Source organism: Cibotium barometz, chromosome 53, assembly GCF_041138505.1.
Source record: "Cibotium barometz isolate CiBa-2024 chromosome 53, ASM4113850v1, whole genome shotgun sequence".
In the NCBI taxonomy this organism is placed as follows: domain Eukaryota; kingdom Viridiplantae; phylum Streptophyta; class Polypodiopsida; order Cyatheales; family Cibotiaceae; genus Cibotium; species Cibotium barometz.
The window spans coordinates 14558253-14577292 of NC_141098.1; the positions used below are offsets into that span (position 1 = coordinate 14558253).

General features: G+C 45.0%; 1 protein-coding gene across 1 annotated transcript in view; it reads left to right on the top strand.

Moving 5' to 3' along the window:
- The first annotated feature begins 1620 nt into the window (after positions 1-1620).
- Positions 1621-19040, top strand: part of LOC147608330 (uncharacterized) — a 64162-nt gene continuing 46742 nt past the window's right edge. The window contains exons 1-3 of the mRNA XM_086788944.1: positions 1621-2754; positions 15163-15309; positions 15512-15592. Coding sequence (XP_086645070.1) covers positions 1696-2754; positions 15163-15309; positions 15512-15592 — 1287 coding nt within the window. The 5' untranslated portion in view covers positions 1621-1695. The remainder of the gene's footprint in view (positions 2755-15162; positions 15310-15511; positions 15593-19040) is intronic.

Genomic DNA, 19040 nt, shown 5'->3' on the forward strand with positions numbered 1-19040 from the left:
GAGCCTCTAACCAAGCAAACCGATTCTAGAATTTTTCAGATCAGTTTGGTCAATTTTTGACCATTTTTAGGTGAGTTTTGCTCACTTTTTGGATCTAGTTGAAACAGGAGAGAGGAGAGATAAAAATATCTCATTATTTGGGAGTTTAAAACTCATTCAAGCATGTGAAATAGGCGCCTCCTTCATGAGGGGAATTCCCCCATGCAGAGGTGTCAAAATGCATCATTACTTCTAAATATCTCCTTTTTTTAACTATTAACCTTGTCCTTAGTCAACTCTTCATCTTATGTGAGTATTTACTCATTTTTGGGAGATTTTTCTTTTATTTCTTCATTTATCTCCTCCCTACATTTGGATGAATCTCATTGGTCCATAAGAACCTTAATTTAAAATTTCGAAAAAATCTTCACCCCTAGGATAATGCCTCTTGAACAAATTATACTTAATTTCTAATGCACCTTCTGAAAATCTTTTTGAACTTCTGTTTCAGAGGAACTTATTTTAATAAGATGAGGTATTTTTTTATCCAAAAATATTTAAAATCTGAATATTCTCTTTCTAGAATATTTTCTCTCTCTAGGCCAAAACTGGTAGAAACAAGATCTTTTATATTTCTGAAGAGGGATTTGATTACATGGGAAGATACTGGACATCCTGAGAGGCTGGGGAGGAATCTTACAATTCCTCTCATTGATACAGACATTGCAGCGAGAGATGATAATGATGCGGTGCCTAATGCTGCGGTCACCGCCATTGTAGAGCTAGAGCCGAGAGTATGATAGCGAAGGATACATGTTGACAGATGGAGCTCTCATTTTGATAATTGTGTTGTTGTTGAATGCTCATAAATGAAATGTTTTTTCATTCATTTTTTTCATATATACAGTACACTATAAAGTATATTTTTTATGTTTTTAGTACGTAACGTATTTAACGTAAGGTGCTAAAAACATTCATTTTTTCATATATATAGTACACTATAAAGTATATTTTTTATGTTTTTAGTACCTTACGTATTTAACGTACCTCAAAATCTCAACCCGTACCTGAATGCGTACCTTACCATACCTTTTCACCCTGTATACATATAAATAAATGTATACACACATATACACACACACTTGTATGCTTGCACACATATACACAACACACATAGAAATGCACATGCACATGCACGTGCATGCATATACTTGAGTGTGCAAACACACACATGCATGTAAATACACACGTGCATCACACACACAAGCACATAGATACACACCCCCACTCTCTTGCCCACACGCACACAAAAATATACATATACATACACATCGGCGCATGTATACACAAATACAGACATGCATGTGAGGCGACACACACGCATGTGTTACAGAGTTGACACACATAGTCGACACACCCAAGTCTGAGCGTGAGGTAACATGAACCACCTTCATTAAAGCTTTGGTACTTGATGGTGCACTCACATAAACAAGTGTATGTCAAGTGCACATACACTATGGACACATAAAAGCGCACACACTCACGGACATATACACACTTCAAAAAAAAACCCACGCACATATACACGCACTCCATGTGTGTACACATAAAAAAACACACATTTAAAAAAAAAAACCACTCGCACACTCGCACAAAAAAAGCACCACAACACTCACGGGCGAAAGTCTCACACACTTGCGGTGTGTGCTGTTCGCCATGGAGTCTCTGCACTCTGCCTTAATCACTTCAGCGCCGGAGAATCACAATCTGGGTTTTCAAAGAAGCTTATTGGGAACTGTGAATTCGCAGCTACGACAGCTTCATGGGCGCGCGCAGTCTAACAAGGTAAGATTCAAAAACCAGGCCATTTGGGCTTGCAGTGGCTCGAGAAGTTTTGGGCTTTCAGATGAACCCTGGAAGACTTGGATTTTGGAAGATTTGAATACAACAGCTGATTCCAATGGATTTAGCGGTCTTGAGGCAAAACAAATATTGGGTCTTAGTATTGATAGCATGCAGGGCAATGGTTTCTCCACACTCGCACATTTAGATGATAATAAGTGCTTATTGGTGAAGGAATTTGCGGCTTCTAATCTTAAACAGTCCAGAAACATGCCACAAGTTTTGTCTTTTATAGGAAGGGCTCTTCTTATCATAGGGTTGGGGCTCAGTTTAAGCATGCCTGCATCAGCATGGACGATCACATCTCCAACCAGCACAGTCTCTGCGGGGAATTCTCAAACTCATAGAAAGCACAGAGATGAGGCAGCCATGAAGCAGGAAGAGGTAGCTGCTGAAGCTATTCAGGGTGAATCAGATGCTCTTTCGGATGAGCTGGATGACTCAGGTACTGTCTTAAATAGACAAGACGAATTAAAAGCTCCTGCACAACACTCCAATATGCACTCTGTAAATGCCACTCCACATAGCCCCAAAGACTTAGAGGATTTCGAGGAGGGTCTCTGCCTTAGTGAAGCCTTTTGGAGAGGAATCCCCACCCCCAAAGAATCCCCTATGTACAGTTTAAAGCTACAACTTCACAGGTATCCAAGCGACACTAGGGCCCTCGAAGTTCTTCTTCATACAGTTATGGAACAGCGAGACATGCTGCGTGCATTAACTGTACTTGAAACATTCCTTGAAGTCCAGCCAAATAATTTGAAGTGGAAATTTTTAAAAGCCCGGACACATGAGTTTCTCGGAGAGTTGTCAATGGCTAGAAAGGAATACGAAGAACTTTTGAGTTTGCGGCCCTTGTCTGCTCGCTTCTTGCAGGTATTTCTATGAAATGTTTAAGCATTAGTGTTCTTTATCTTGTCTGCATTGCATGCTGATAGACCTTCTACAAAGAACTATATCTAGGCTGCTCCATAATCTTCGGTATATCTCCTCCTATGGGATTCAGTGATGTGCTTAGGTACTAGCATCACTTCAATTCCTATACCTTCTAAAGCTCCATTGGCCTCCATAGACGTGATGTGTCTTGGCCAATAGCTGCAGTCTTGTGTTTCTCTCTTTGTCTGGGACTGTTTTACTGCTGCCTTCCCCTACTCTCCCAAGACAATTACAGGCAATTGACATAGATATGGTCTTTTTGTGCAAACTCAAAACACATGCCTTTTTTCTTGTATGCATCCTTGGACAGCCCTGGTATGAATGACTTGCCCTCTGGCTTCCTACCTTTCGACCACATTATCGCAAAATGCACATTATCGCAAAATGCACAGATACTTCACATCCAAGCAATGTGCATGCCATGAAAATAATCATACTTGCATCAGAATTCAATTACTCAGGTGAATTCATTAACTAAATAGGTGAGCCTTGAGGTATTTTACATTCTTCCCCACCGTGACTTGTTGGGATGACTGCCGCAAGGCAGTCTTGAATCAGTTTATTCTTGCCGATTATGAGCGTGAATTGAAGAAATAGCGAATCGATAACCGACTATCTCGCTCGTTTCTGGAAGCTTTTGCTGATGCTTCCAAGGACTATTAGGTGGTCGGAGTAGGTTGAGTGATTTGTGGATGGTTTAAAACCATCTTTGCACGCATGAGACATTGGTGCACATCAGCCCCATAATCTTTTAGATGCGGTTTATCTTGCTACTGTTAAATTTGCAGCAATGTGATGAGCTATGGTGGATCAAATGCAAGAATCAACATCATTAGCAAAGAGATTAGACGATAATTAAGACATATGCTGTACAGCACAAGAGGCGGGTACAGATGCTGGTACAGCAGGCGGGTGTGGCACTAGAGGTGGGTACAAATGCTGGTACAGTAGGCGGGTGCAGCACAGGAGTTAGGTACAAAAACAACAGCCCAAAAATCAACCTTTTTCCCAAATTCTGTAGTTGCCTCCCTTTCAACAACCACCCCCCTCAATATCTTCCACGTGTGGGGAAAGAGAAGTTGCCCATGCAATAGATGCTTTAAATATTATTAAACTTTAATCAAAGGTTAGCTCATGGACACCCACACTAAAAGGTGTCCAGACAAAATTTTAAATGTGTGTGAACATCCAACCTTATGAACATTAAGGGTTACATGACTTTATGAATTTTACGTTTGAAAAGGCCAACAAGGGCAATACTTACCACTTGTTTGCACGCCACAACAACTCGTCAGTAGACAGCACACCCACAGTACACTGGGGGCGTCCCCGTCCTGTGTAATGGTGCGCACGTCATAGCAGGCAAACACCAAAAACAAGACATGCGAAAACAAGTTTATGTATACAAACACAAATGCATGTGGACATGTAATGGACGAAATCTCCCTTTCATGAAACTTGTACAAGGATTTCTTGTCGGGCACAAAATTGGTGTGATAGAAATGTGAAGTCCTAGTTTTCCTATGGACTGACAGTCCCATAGGCAAAACACACATCCTGGCACGGGCCTTCCTATGGAGTGACAATTCCATAGACAAGGTAGGCACAAATGTCAGTTCTACCATGGAGTGACAGTCCCATGGATAAGACGCAATCCTGATCATACACGGGTGGTAGCAAACAGGCTCCCGTCCATATGGCACAATACTGGTCACACATGGGTGGCACAAAACTGGTTCCCGTCCATGTGACAAGATAACTGACCCTTTCACATGGGGCACTGACCTGGCCACATGTGAACATGGTACAAATCTGGCCGTTCTATGGAGTGACAATTCCATAGAAGTGGCTCCAGAAATCGAGATGGACCAAATGGTGACATCCCCCCGGCTTCTAAACAGTTGACCTCAACTAGAAAGCCTCAAGATATGCCTGCAAAAGCTGTGGGTAGTCAACGAAATAGTCCTCATCTACCCACTTTGCATCAATGGGTAAATAGTTTTTGAATTTCACAAGGTATCTCTTGGAAAGCTTTCCATGTGGTAGCTTTCTCTCCTTGTGAAATACAATCTGCTTTGGCTGGAGGATCTCCTAAAGCTCATCAATCTCGGGTGGATCTTCTATGACAGGTGTTGGAATTAGGGTTGCAGGAATGCACACACAACTACAAGAAGATGAGGAAGCTTGAGCACAACGCAGTAGTGTATTATGAGTGCCAAAAATGAAAGATAACAAGCCCTAGAAGATAATGGGCGTATATACAATGCACGAGGGAAAAAACCTCCTAGTGAGGGAAAAAGTGCCCCGGCGGTCCTAAGTGTGTTCACACACATCACTACTATAATATGGTAACAAATCCCCCCTGGAGTGATGCGGTGAACAAGAGCTAGCACTCATGTATAGGGAAGTGTCTAGCTATGTGGACGAATCCACAAAAGGGAGTAAGCCCAAAGCTTTGCGAAAAGCTTCGAACTTCTCACGAGGCAGAGCCTTTGTGAAAAGGTCTGCAAGGTTATCCTGTGTTGGCACATAAGCCAAACTGATCTCTCCTGCAGAGAGTCTCTCCCTGACATAATGGTAGTGCACCTCAATGTGCTTCGTACGAGCATGGAACACTGGGTTCCGCGCAACTGCCAATGCGCTTTGACTGTCAGTGAAGATGGTGGTGGCAGATGGCTGCCCAACACCCAAATCAGCCATAAGGCGTCTGAGCCACACACACTCAACCGTAGCTGTGAAAGCTGCCCTGTACTCAGCTTCACAACTAGAAGTGGCCACAGTAGGCTGCTTCTTGCTCAACCATGATATGCATGAGCTTCCAAGCATGAAGCAAAAACCACTCGTGGACACGCGTGTGTCATAACAACCAGCCCAGTCAGAATCTGAAAAAACATGTAAATCTGGCGGCAATGATCCCCCCTTGGGATAAAACAACCCAAGATGCCGAGTACCACTCAAATAGCGAAAGATACGCTTCACTGCCTGCCAATGCTTAATGCCTGGGCTATGCATAAATCTGCTCACCTGTGAGACTGCAAACTGAATGTCTGGCCTCGTAATGCATACATAAATGAGGCAACCAACAGCTGTCTGATAGAGTGTGACATCAAAGTGATCTCCAGCATCATGAAGACTCAACTTCAAACCTGTCTCCATTGGAGTAGCAATAGGCTTGCAGTCTTCAAGGCCAAATCTCCGCAACAATGTTTCAATATACTTTGTCTGACACAAAGCAATACCTCCATCACACTGCTTAAATTGTATCCCCAAATAATGATGCAAATGCCCCAAATCTGACATTTCAAAAGAGGCATTCAAATCAGCCTTAAAATCAGCAATATGACTCTCATTTGGTCCTGTGAGCAGCATGTCATCGACATAGAGAGCAATGATTAGATGTACACCATCCACACGTTTAACATACAAAGTGCTTTCTGTTGGACTATTCTGAAACCCATGTGCAGTCAAATATGCATGTATTTTTTCATACCAAGCTCGTGGAGCTTGCTTTAAACCATATAAAGCCTTTTTTAACCTGCACACTTTGTTTTCCTGCCCTCTTTGAACAAAACCACGAGGCTGCGATACATACACCTCCTCATGCAAATCTCCATTTAAGAACGCAGTCTTTATGTCCAGCTGATGTACATTCCAACCATTATGAGCTGCTAATGCACAGATGCTACGAACAGTGGTCATACGACATGTGGGAGCAAAAGTCTCATCAAAATCAATGCCCTTCTCTTGAGCATAACCTTTTGCAACAAGCCTAGCCTTATGGCGATCCACTGTGCCATCAGGCTTACGCTTCAATTTGTATACCCACTTAGTGCCAATGGCCTTCTTGCCAGGGGGCAAGTCACATAAAGACCATGTACTATTCTTCATAATAGCATCGTATTCTGCTTGCATAGCAGCCATCCAATTTTCTGAACTTTGTGCCTCATCAAATGAAACAGGCTCACTTTCATCGCACATACTAGAAACAGCCAATGCATAACAATCTGACGCATAAGAGGCACCATGAGAGCTAGAACGAGTGCGACTAGACAAAGGGGCATCCAACTTGCTGTCACGCAAAGTCTGCACCAGCCATCTAGGCATGTTTCTAGAGCCCTCAATCTCTTGTCTCTCATCCTCAAGTGCATCATGCACATCTGCATCAGATATAGGCTGATCTGTGCCATCATTTAAAACCTGCATAGGCTGAAAAACTGCCTCATGAGGTATTGCACTTGACTGTGCACCACTGAAAAGAGGCAACAATGTATCATAGACATCATGTGAGCTGATATCTGTCTCCTTAGTACATGAAACCAAGGGCTGAACTGCATCTTCCACAAATACAACATCACGGCTAACCAAAATGCGCTTTGTCTGTGGATGATACAAACGATAGCCTTTGCTCTCAGCACTATATCCAACAAAAATACATTTGACAGCTTTGTCATCCAATTTTCTGCGATGTTGCACAGGCACTAATGCATATGCCAGGCAACCAAAAACACGTAAATGGCCAACAGATGGCTTGCGGCCATGCCAAGCCTCATATGGAGTGACAACCTGTAATGCTTTGGTGGGACACCTGTTTAGTACATAAGTGGCACACATGACAGCCTCAAGCCAAAAACCATGTGGTAGACTTTGACTCTTAACCATACATCTTGCCATTTCCATGAGAGACCTGTTTTTTCTCTCAGCCACACCATTTTGCTGTGGTGTATACGGCACTGTACATTGGTGTTTTATCCCACGCTCAGCCAGAAATGCATTAAATTCTGAAGACATATACTCCCCCCCTCGATCTGAACGGAGGGTGCCCATCTTACTTTCTGACACATTTTCAGCCATAACCAAAAAACGTTTGAAGCACAAAAACACTTCGGACTTTGCCTTCAAAGGATATACCCATGCATGCCTGGTAAAATCATCAATGAAAGTCACGAAGTAAAGGTAGTTTCCAAATGATGGAGTTTGCATGGGACCACAAACATCACTGTGAACAAGCTGCAATCTGCGTTCAGCTCTCACTGATCCATCTTTGGGAAAGGAAGCACGCTGCATTTTACCCAATATGCAGCCCTCACAAACATGCTTGACAGGTGCCTCAAGCTTAGGCAAAGAAGACACCATTTCAGATTTCTGCAGGCGCAGCAAACTTGCAAAATTCAGATGACCAAAACGTGCATGCCACAGTTTTGCATCTGAAATAGCCTGCGTATCCATAATAGCACATGCTGAATCCTCTACACATTTGCCATCCATATTGAGCTTATACAGCCCTCGACATAGTGAACCAGATGCTACAATGATGTCACCACAAGAGAGATCATGAACAGTACATCTGTCATCCACAAATTTTACAACCAAACCTGTTTTGGCAAATGCGGAGACTGACAGCAGATTCTTTTTGATCCCTGGCACATACAATGCATCAAAAAGTGTAAAGGTGTTGCCATTTGCAACATTCAGCACAATCTGTCCAACTCCTTTAACGGGATAAGAGGAGTTATTGGCACAAGCGATAGTATTCCCTGTGGGAGCAGACTCAAGGAAAGTGAATAAACTGCGCTGCGAGGTGATATGCTTAGTGGCACCACTGTCAAAGTACCATACATCTGAATCTACTGCAGACATACATGTGTCATGCAAAGATGGGTCATAACTGCACTGCGCATTGAATGCCCATTCTGTATCTAGCACAACATTAGCAGATTCATTGTTAGAAGGAGAGGCATCTGCAACAGCCATACCAGCCTCTTTCTTCTTAGCCTCTTTCGCAGCCAGCTTAGGACACGCTTTGATGACATGATCATTTCCCTTACAGTACTTGCAAAATGTCTTCTGTTTGTCACCCTTCTTCTCATCTTTGTCTTCCTTCTTTGGTTGCGCAGCATTTGCAGATTTCTGCTTACTAGAAGAAAAGCCAGCTTTACCTTTCCCGCTTCTCTGACTAGCAACGAAAGCTTGATCTGCGACACGCATAATATTCCTGTTTTGCCTTGACTGGTCTTCTTGCAGCAAAACAGAAACTAACTCCTCAAATGATAAGGCATTGGGATTGCCTTTCATCATCAAGCGAAGAGTGGAAGCAAAACCCTGATAAGAATCTGGTAGACCATTCAAAACAGTCTGCACAAGTGAACTGTCTGACAGGATTTCATCTGCAGAAATGAGCTGCTCTTTGAAATCCTTGATCTTTGTCAAAAAGCTATCCATAGAATCACCTTCGTTCATATGCTCACTCTCCAACTGTTTTCGGAGATAAGCAACACGAGCCTCATTTCTTGCCTGATACAATGTGGCAAGTACATCCCAAGCATCCTTAGAAGTCCTGCAGGAGCGAATATGTGGGATAATGGTACGTTTGACAGACAGCGCAATCAAGGCATGAGCCTGCGCATCTCTACCATCCCAACGAATCTGCTCTGCTGAAAGTGGTGGTTCTCGAACAGCTGCTACAGCACTTGTGCCTGCACCATCATCAACAGTACCTGTTTCTGATGTGTTTGCAGCATTCCCAGCCACAATAGGACGTGCATCAATACCCTGCACAATGTTCCATAACCCCTTTGCTACCAATACATGTCGCATCATATATGCCCACAATGGATAGTTGGTGCCATCCAACTTATCCTCAGCAGCCAACATGCGGAATACATCATTGTTGTCAGCCATGGCCAATGACTGTACTACTAGATGTAAATGCTGTCTGTAAGAGGAAAACCTGTATAAAATCGACCTGTGCTATGTAGCACAGCCCAAAACAGACGAATGGGCACCTGTCCTGCAGATTTTAATCCTGACAGAAAATCTGCACAGTAGGACGATTTTGCCTGCGCAGGACTTGGAATGCAAAAACGGAGGGCGAAATGACCTCAGATCAAAATTCTGAAATGACCAGGCCCTTCGGGCTCTCCCACGGCATATACTAACCTGCAGACGCTCGTGAAATCTCGTCGCAATCGGAGGAGATGAAGCGGCAGGTGCCGGTGATGCTGCCCGGGAGGTGGAAGCCTGCTCTGATACCAATTGTTGGAATTAGGGTTGCAGGAATGCACACACAACTACAAGAAGATGAGGAAGCTTGAGCACAACACAGTAGTGTATTATGAGTGCCAAAAATGAAAGATAACAAGCCCTAGAAGATAATGGGCGTATATACAATGCACGGGGGAAAAAACCTCCTAGTGAGGGAAAAAGTGCCCCGGCGGTCCTAAGTGTGTTCACACACATCACTACTATAATATGGTAACAAATGGCTCTTTTGGATCTGGCCCCACATACTTCCGCAAAAGACTCACGTGAAAAGCATTGCGAATCTTCCAATGACTGGGTAAAGCAAGCCTATAGGAGACTTCATTGATCTTGTCAATCACTTTGAAGGGTCCATAATATCGAGTAGAAAGCTTTGGATATGATCTCTCTCGTCCTGGCCTCTTCCGAAGCCTAGCTTTCTCAAATGTCAGCAATACCCAATCACCTTCCTTGACTTGCATGTCCCTTCTATGCTTGTCGGCAGCCTTCTTATGCTTGTCTTGTGACCTTGCAATGGCTTTCCGCACCTGAGCAAAGGCTACATCCAAGTCACGCACATACTCATTGGTTGCAAAAATCTCATCCTTTGTACGAAGGATAGGTGGCAAGACCACTCTGCCATAAATAATCTCAAATGGGGCCTTTCCCGTAGAGGCATGTACCGTGTTATTTTAGGCAAACTCTACAAGTGGAAGATACTTCTCCAAGCACTTGTTTTGTCACGTGCACACCCTTCAGGTGTGCAGTGACATGGCATCATTTTAGCATCATACCATCAGGATTTATCAAGCATTTTATGGGCATTTTTGAGGCATTTAAATGAAGGTTTTCAGCATGTACCACATGGTATGGGCTGGATTCAGCATTGTAGCATCACATTAGCCATCTAGACCAAAGCATTTGGGGCTTGTGGAGGCAGCCGACAGAGTTTGGACAGCAGCCGACAGCATTTGCAGTCAAGATAGCATTTTATGCTATTTTTACATTTATTTTGTCCAAAGTTGCTGGCCGACAGCAGTATGCTGACCGACCAGCCTTATTTGAGCTATATAAAGCAGGCGCCTCTATTCCTCCCAGCATCTCAGCATTCAACAGTGGGTTCTTCTGCGTTTCTACTCCAAGAGGGTTGGGAACAACAGCGCATCCACGCATCACAGCATCTACATCAGCCATCTTCCCAACTCCTACATAGAGGGATACCAGCATACAAGTGGTGGAACTCAGCATTGGAGTCAGGACAGCCATCCTTAATCATCCTTCAACATGTTTCCCTCTCTTCCAGGGGTAGACATCATCTAGGACAGCATAGATCCATTTGGATCTCATTGTAACCGCATTCATCATCGAATATAGCTGCATTGCATTGCATTGACACTCATCTCTCTTGTGTCCATCTTAGTTAATCATCTCTTAGGTAAAGTGTAGCACTAATCCAAGGTTGCTTAACATCGATCAGTCCCCGCATGTCACATTGGTATCAGAGCATAGGGTAGGCAGACTTAGCAGTCAGTGCATGTTCATTCTCTAAATTCATTCAGTCATCATGTTTCACATTTCCAAATCCAGTTCTCAAGATTCTGAAGCCATCCCTAGGGTTCTTCCCTTAGGCATGCATCAGTAAGCCATCCATCTGCATTTTGCACAGCATATAGGCTTGCAGCAGTATTTTAGTCATCCTAGCAGTCATACCTTGCATCATGCATTCTGCAAGGCCTACAGGTTTCACCCATGAGTTCTCTGGGGAAGAATGACATCTATCATCAAAGGAGTGAATGGAGTTTTTGACTTCAATTGGTAGCAGGGAGTTCTCTTTCAGAAAAGAAGAGGGAAGTTTGCTCCAACATTCGCCTCAGAAGGTTCAGAGGTTCAGGAACGACGGAGATGGTGTGTGAAAGGACTCCACAAGTAAGTCAAGGGTGACTCAAGTATTCCAGGTAGATATGCAGGTTGCAGGTTAGCAGCATTGTGCCATGAAGTTCCCGCAGTTCAGTAGTCTTTGCCCCACAGGGATCTCACTTCAGCATTGACCTCAGTCCTGGCAGAAGAAGTCAAAGGGGACAGGAGTCTCATTGGAGGAAGGTCAAAGGGGACAGGAGTCTCATTGGAGGAAGGTCAACAGGGAGTCAGAAGGTTGCCAGGTTACCACCCAGCAACAGTTTAGCAGAGGGGAATGTCACATGCACACCCTTCAGGTGTGCAGTGACATGGCATCATTTTAGCATCATAAACATCATCAGGATTTATCAGGCATTTTATGGGCATTTTTCCAAATTTTGTAGTCGCCTCCCTTTCAACAACCACCCCCCTCAATATCTTCCACGTGTGGGGAAAGAGAAGTTGCCCATGCAATAGATGCTTTAAATATTATTAAACTTTAATCAAAGGTTAGCTCATGGGCACCTACACTAGAAAGTGTCCGGACAAAATTTTAAATGTGTGTGAACATCCAACCTTATAAACATTAAGGTTTACATGACTTTATGAATTTTACGTTTGAAAAGGCCAACAAGGGCAATACTTACCACTTGTTGACACGCCACAGCAACTCGTCAGCAGACAGCACACCCACGGTACACTGGGGGCGTCCCCGTCCAGTGTACTGACACGTCATAGGAGGCAAACACCAAAAACAAGATATGCGATAGCAAGTTTATGCATACAAACACAAATGCATGTGCACATGTAATGGACAAAATCTTCCTTTCATGAAACTTGTACAAGGATTTATTGTCGGGCAGAAAACTGGCGCGACAGAAATGTGAAGTCCTAGTTTTCCTATGGAGTGACAGTCCCATAGGCAAAACACACATCCTTTGGCACGGGTCTTCTTATGGAGTGACAATCCCATAGACAATCGGCACAAATGTCAGTCCTACCATGGAGTGACAGTCCCATGGATAAGACGCAATCTTGGTCATACACGGGTGGCAGCAAATAAGCTCCCGTCCATATGGCACAATACTCGTAACACACAGGTGGCACAAAACTGGTTCCTGTCCATGTGACACAAGATAACTGACCCTTTCACATGGGACATTGGCCTGGCCACATGTGAACATGGTACAAATCTGGCCGCTCTATGGAGTGACAATCCCATAGAAGTGGCTCCAGAAATGGAGATGGACCAAATGGTGACATCAACAATAGTGCATTAAGCCCAAAAATGTAACAAACAGAAGCTTTGTGGTCGAATCAGTAACTTCAATGAGAGAGAGAGGGAGAAGAGGACATAGTATTGGGTCCCAAATACCCTCTGAAGGGCCCCCTCCACGAATGGTGTATTTCAAGGTAGGATCAAAACGTACGTACGGATCCAATCCGTACCGTATGGGGATCCGTACGCACGGATCGATCCGTACTTTTTTTTTTGGGCGGCGTGCATCCCCGTACGTACGGATCGATCCGTACTTTTTTTTTGGGGCGACGTGCTTGCGTCTTGTGTTTGCGTCTTGCGTCTGGACTCTGGAGGCTGTACGACCTCAACCTTCCGGTAAGGGCCAGCCGCCATGCTCTCTCCTCTACAGTCGCACTCTCTCTCTCTCTCTCTCTCCGTTCGCTACTGTCGCCGCCGCCTTCTCCCTGGGCCGCCCCCTGCTCACCATCGCCTCAGTTCGCCTCTGCCCTCACCGCCCCTGTTCGCTTCGCGCCTCTGTGCATAGCCGCCCTCTCTGTTCGCCCCACTGGCGCCCAGTACGGCTGGCAATATGCCCACCCTTGCCCCCTTTCCCCACCCACCCTTGCCCAGGCCCCAAGGCAGCAACATAACTCTCTCTCTCCTCTCTCTCTCTCCTCTCTCTCTCAGAGCCTTAGCCCACCATCTATGGACGACCCACTTGTGACAATGTGACTTGTCTTAAGTAATAAGTATTAAGTATTAAGTACGATTAACTTATTAAGTATGATTGACGACTTGTGATTCTAATTTCTCACTTTTGAATCAGTAGGTTTGTGACCTTGTTGTGTCTCTATTTCAAAAGTTTTATATGTCAATGTGGACATGGACTGAAATTTTATGTAGGTGGCTGAATTTTTTGAGATTTTATTTATTTTCACCAATGGTACGTATTTTTACGTACCTTAATTTTTTTTTCCGTACCAAACAACGTACAGTACGTACGGATCTGTACAGTACATAACGTTTGGTACCACCTTGGTGTATTTGCTTTATTAGAATGATGTAAATCAGAAAATAAAGAGATAATCTCGACTTGCAATGTTCACCTTAATTGGAGCTGTCCCCTTGGTTGTCTTGGCCCTTGGAAGCATCAATCCCTTTTGAATAATGAGATAATGGACTGAATTCATGGTTGGGCCTTTTATACTCTCCTCTAGCGTTGGTCAGCCAGTATACTGAAGTCGGCCAGTAGCATAAAGGCGCATGACCAGCAAAATAGCAATAAATGCCAAAACAAATCCCATCGTTTCACACTGCGGGGATTCAATGCTGCCTAGCCATCTGTTTGGGGCTGTAAAGCCTGCGCAGGCTGCCCATTGGGCTAGCCCACAGTCTGCCATGCTGGCGGACAGGTTGGCCAAGCGCTGGCCGCCTTGCTGTCCAGGCCCCCCTGGGGCTAAACATCAGCATGCTGGCCCAAGCATGGCCCTCTTGGCACTCTCTAGGGTGGGTTCTTAAAGACCTCCTATGAGTCATGCAAGGAGTTTGGCCTCCTTTATTGTAGTGGTGAATGTGTAAAAATTAAAGGTATTAGAATAAATAAGTGCTAAGAGCACACTTGTCATGTGCACGCCCGTGCCATGGCTAATCTTCAGCATGAACTGGCTTAATCCCTGATTAGTTCATCAACATCATCATTAACATCATCACAGTAGCAAAGCATCAGAACCATCATCTTCATCATCATTGTAAGCATCAGCATCAAGACCATCAGCATCATCATCAGATTCAGCAGCATAAATACCATCATCAGCATAGTCATCGTGGACATGGGGTTGGGAACCCTGTCGGCAGCCAACAGGGGGGATTCAGCCTGCTGTCGGCAGCCAATAGGGGACTCAGTGGCCTGTCAGCAGCAGCACTACAGGGCCAGCAGTTGTTGGGCATCATGTGGAGCCAAGCGCAGCATTAAAGCAAAATATTCTTGTTTATTAAATGTCCTTTTAGCTTGTCCATGAGGTCTCTTCCCGTTGGATAGCTACATCAGGGTAAGAAGGAAACTAGACTACCTGATTGATGAGTGACATGCAGTTGTTAATTTGTGCGAGCGCACACACGCACACACAAAATACATGACTCTGTACTGATGATAGCTTGGGCTATCTCTGTTTGTATGTGCGTGCTATCTGGAACAGGGGCTGGTTATGCTTTTAAATAAAGTAGGTGAAGGAAAGGAGGCTTTGGAGCTTATCCAAACAACTTTGAGTAAAGCTCTTTTGGAAAACAAAGACGTGGAAGCGAGAAATCTGGGAATGTTGCTCAGTCAGTTCTACATTCAGTTGGTGAGTGGTTTAAATGGTTAACAATGCTGCAAAGCTTGATGGTTTGGAGCATCTGTGTTATGGCACCTCTCTCTCTATACATATGGCTCACCTAAATTATAAACCTGATTCCTTCGAATGATCTGTAATGTGGCAGCACACCTAGGTTAGGGAATTAAGGATGACATTTGTTATTCAATAAGCTTGTTCTTGTTTATCACAGGGAAATTTTGAAAATGCCCTCCAACATTTGAGCACAATGATAGATGAGGATCCAGATGATTTCCGACCATATCTGTGTCAGGTAGTTCTTTGCAAAATTAAACATTTCTGACCATATCTGTGTTAGGTAGCTCTTTGCAAAATTAAACTCGAAGTCAACTGGATCAATATGGCTATTTTATAGGAGTTTTTACACGTTTCCTGAAATCACTTGATGGCATTAGTAGTCTTGCGTTCATGAGCTTTGATTTGTAGGTGTTGTGGAGGCTTTTAGTTGGGTGGCTTTGATTAGGTTATGGCTTTCATCTAGTAGGCAATTTTTACCCTTTGTGCAAGAGACATTAGTACCAACCAAGAATTGGTGCTTTTTTTTTTGTCACACATTCCGCCATATCTAGAGGGATTGCCTAAAGAACTCCTTGCTTCCATACTCATTCTTTTGTCCCACCTTAGCATCGGTAAAGGTATGCCTTATCATAACCATAATCTCTAGGGATCTTCCAATGGTGTACACTGTGTAGATGCGCTGTGTCTCGTGGGTATATTTTGGTGGTAACCTTCCTTGAGGGTTATTGCAATAAGAATTAGCACTTGCATCCCCACAACGAAGGTAAGTATTCCTCACTTCATTTTGGTGCCACACTGGAGAGAGGGGGTTCATTTCCTAGTGACCGATTGCTTTGTTTGGAAATCGGTTTAACATTGCCGCCACTACTGGGGAGGTGACCTCCTTAGCCCCTGAGACAGTTTCTGTGGTTTTCCTTATGTTTCTTTCATCTTCATTTTTTCTCTCTGCACATTTGCAAAGAAGATAAGATAAGTGTGTGGAAGGAAAGGGGAAAAGGTGTTGATTTTTATGTTTTTGTGTTTAATCTTGATTTTTTTTTTGCCCTTACCACTCTACTTCTTCGGGCACTTCCAATAGGCTTTCCCAAAGTGCTCAATGGATTCACAATAGTGATTGCCCAATGGCTTGCTTGGCTGAACGTTCTTCAAGGTTGAGGGGAGGCAGCGAGCCATCCTCATCCTCTCCATCCTTGACCTTGAACTACCTACCCTTGTCTTTGTCCTTCTGCGGTGCAGACTGCTGCGCCCCATGCTTTGGACCTTCCACTTGAGGGTTGTAGCAATATGAATTGCATTCGAGAGATCATGGGGCCAGTGTGCACAAACATCTATTTGCAATGACAGCTTCAAGCCAACCACTGTGCGGGCTTGATTACAGCTCACTGTGGTCTCTTCCAAGGAGGACTATCCGGCCCTCCATTATCAGGTGTGGATAGTAGGATTTCATGATTATAGATGGCATGTCTACCCTTCCCTTATCAAAGTCACAGATGGCCCTTCAATGCGTTTGGGGATTTGGGAGAACTGCCCCCTGGCCTGGTTGTACTGGGACCCAAGAAAGTGACAGTAGAGGGACCTTACAGCATGACCAGAGCACCTTGGTTTCCTTTCAGTATTTGGCCAGCATGGGCCACCATATTCAGGTACAGGAGATGGACGGCACACCCTGCTGCAACCTCCCACTGACAAGCCCACAGCATTTCCACTCCTTTCTGTATAGACTTTTGACGATGGTTATGGGTTAGTTTCTGCCCGAGGAGGATTACGCCCTTCCCCTGGTTGGTGGCCCACATGAGTCTGGCTGTGGGCACATGGCTAGCCCTTGCCTCCATCCTGCCATGTGCGATTACTGTGGAGCTTCTCAAGTGACTCACCATCATCGCCTTTGTTTGGTGGAAGAATCTCCACCCGTTGGGGGACCATTGCTTGGGCCACGAAGTCAAGTCTGGCACTCCTCTACCACAAGGTCGATGGTGAGGGTCTCACACTTCAGGTCACCTATTTCTGGATTATGTCCATCCCTACCTCCTCAGCCTCGGCGACTCCCTAGACCCTAGAGACGTGCACGGACCAGATGCGAGAGCTTATTCCTCACTTCAGCTCACCCATTTCTGGATTATGTCCATCCCTACCTCCTTGGCCTCGGTGAATCCCTAGATCCCAGAGATTGTGTGCGGACCAGATGCGAGAGCTTATTAAGAGCATATTGGTCTTGCACACTTGTCGGGCTTGCTGCAGTGAGACTATTGACGTTTCGGTCCCCCCCATCAGCCGAGACTATTTGCATTATCGGGACGGACTTCATACACATGCTATGAGGGCACTGGAGGAATCTTGCAGGGGACTCAGACTGAATGCACCCCCGTCGGGCTGTGATTTTTCACACCTAGAGGCAAGGCCCCTTCGTCACGCAAGGGGACTGTGGCTTAGATTGGCATCATAGGCCCCGAGTGTGGCTCTTCTCCCTGTGCCCCCACCCCTACATGTAGCCTCCCTCCGAGAGTGGCCAGACATGGAGGCAGCGCCAAAACCACACCACCCCCCCCTCCCCCCCCCCCCCCCCCCCCCCCCCCCCCCCCCCCGCGCCCCCCTTTCTTTTATTTCATTGTATTAATCTAAAAATAGAAGGACACGAAGAAAAATTCAATGACGCAGTCTTCAAGCTTAAGTTACCGAGCCATTGAAAGATGCATCTGGTTTTCCACTCAAGTAGACTTGTTGAGTATGATGGGCTGGAGATGGTGACACTGCCAGATGAGGATGAGTGAGTTCCTGGCTGATGGAGGTCTTGATTCTAGAGCCTTGTGGAGTACCGTGGGCTGGAGATGGTGACACTGCTAAATGAGGATGAGTTGGAGTTTGTGGATGTTGCCTTGGGTCTAATCCCTAGGCAGTTCCTTATATAATTGGGCCTTAACACCCATACCTTGGTAGAGAGTTGTAGTCTGAAAAAGAATCAGCTGAGAGTGCTTGGGAAGATGCATGGCTGGAGCTCCCCAACTATGGCGACCCCCCTCTCCCTATGTAGCCCCTGCCACCTGTGCCCGTGTGCAAGAGCCCTTCTGGCTGCCCTTCACCCTCCTACGCCCTTACTTCTCGCTGCCCGCCTTGGTCATCCCTGCCTGGCCTTGGCCTTCCTAGCACTGCAGCCCCCCTCCTCTCCCCACACCCTCTTTCCTTTTTTTTTTGTTCATGCCAGCTCCCTGTTTCCCTTGCAGACCTCCGCCCCCCTTTAGTGTGCCTTCAGCCCTTTTCTTTTCGCACCCCCTGTATGCTGTAGCCCTTGTGGGCGCTTTGCTATTTTCCTGCCATTTAGCCTAGCCACCCTCCTCCCCGCTCCCCCCGGCCTGTTGGGTATTTTGAGCTTTGTGTGTGTGAACCAGATCTTAGTATCTGTTAGTGTGTATGTGTGTGAATAGCCACTTATAGCTAGATATATTGTGTGAATGTGATAAGCAATGATGTCATAGGCTTAGCCATGTGTCTTTTCCCCAGTGTGTGTGATGTGTCAAAAGATAAGGGTATAAGCCTATAAAAAGCACTGTCCTCATTGTAGTTTTTAATCATCAATCAATAGAATCATCATTGAGTCGTGCATATATTCTCTCTCTTACACAAGCACATGCACAGCATGGATCTGTTTAATCCTCTGTAACCTCCCTGTGAATCTGAGGGGCACTCTA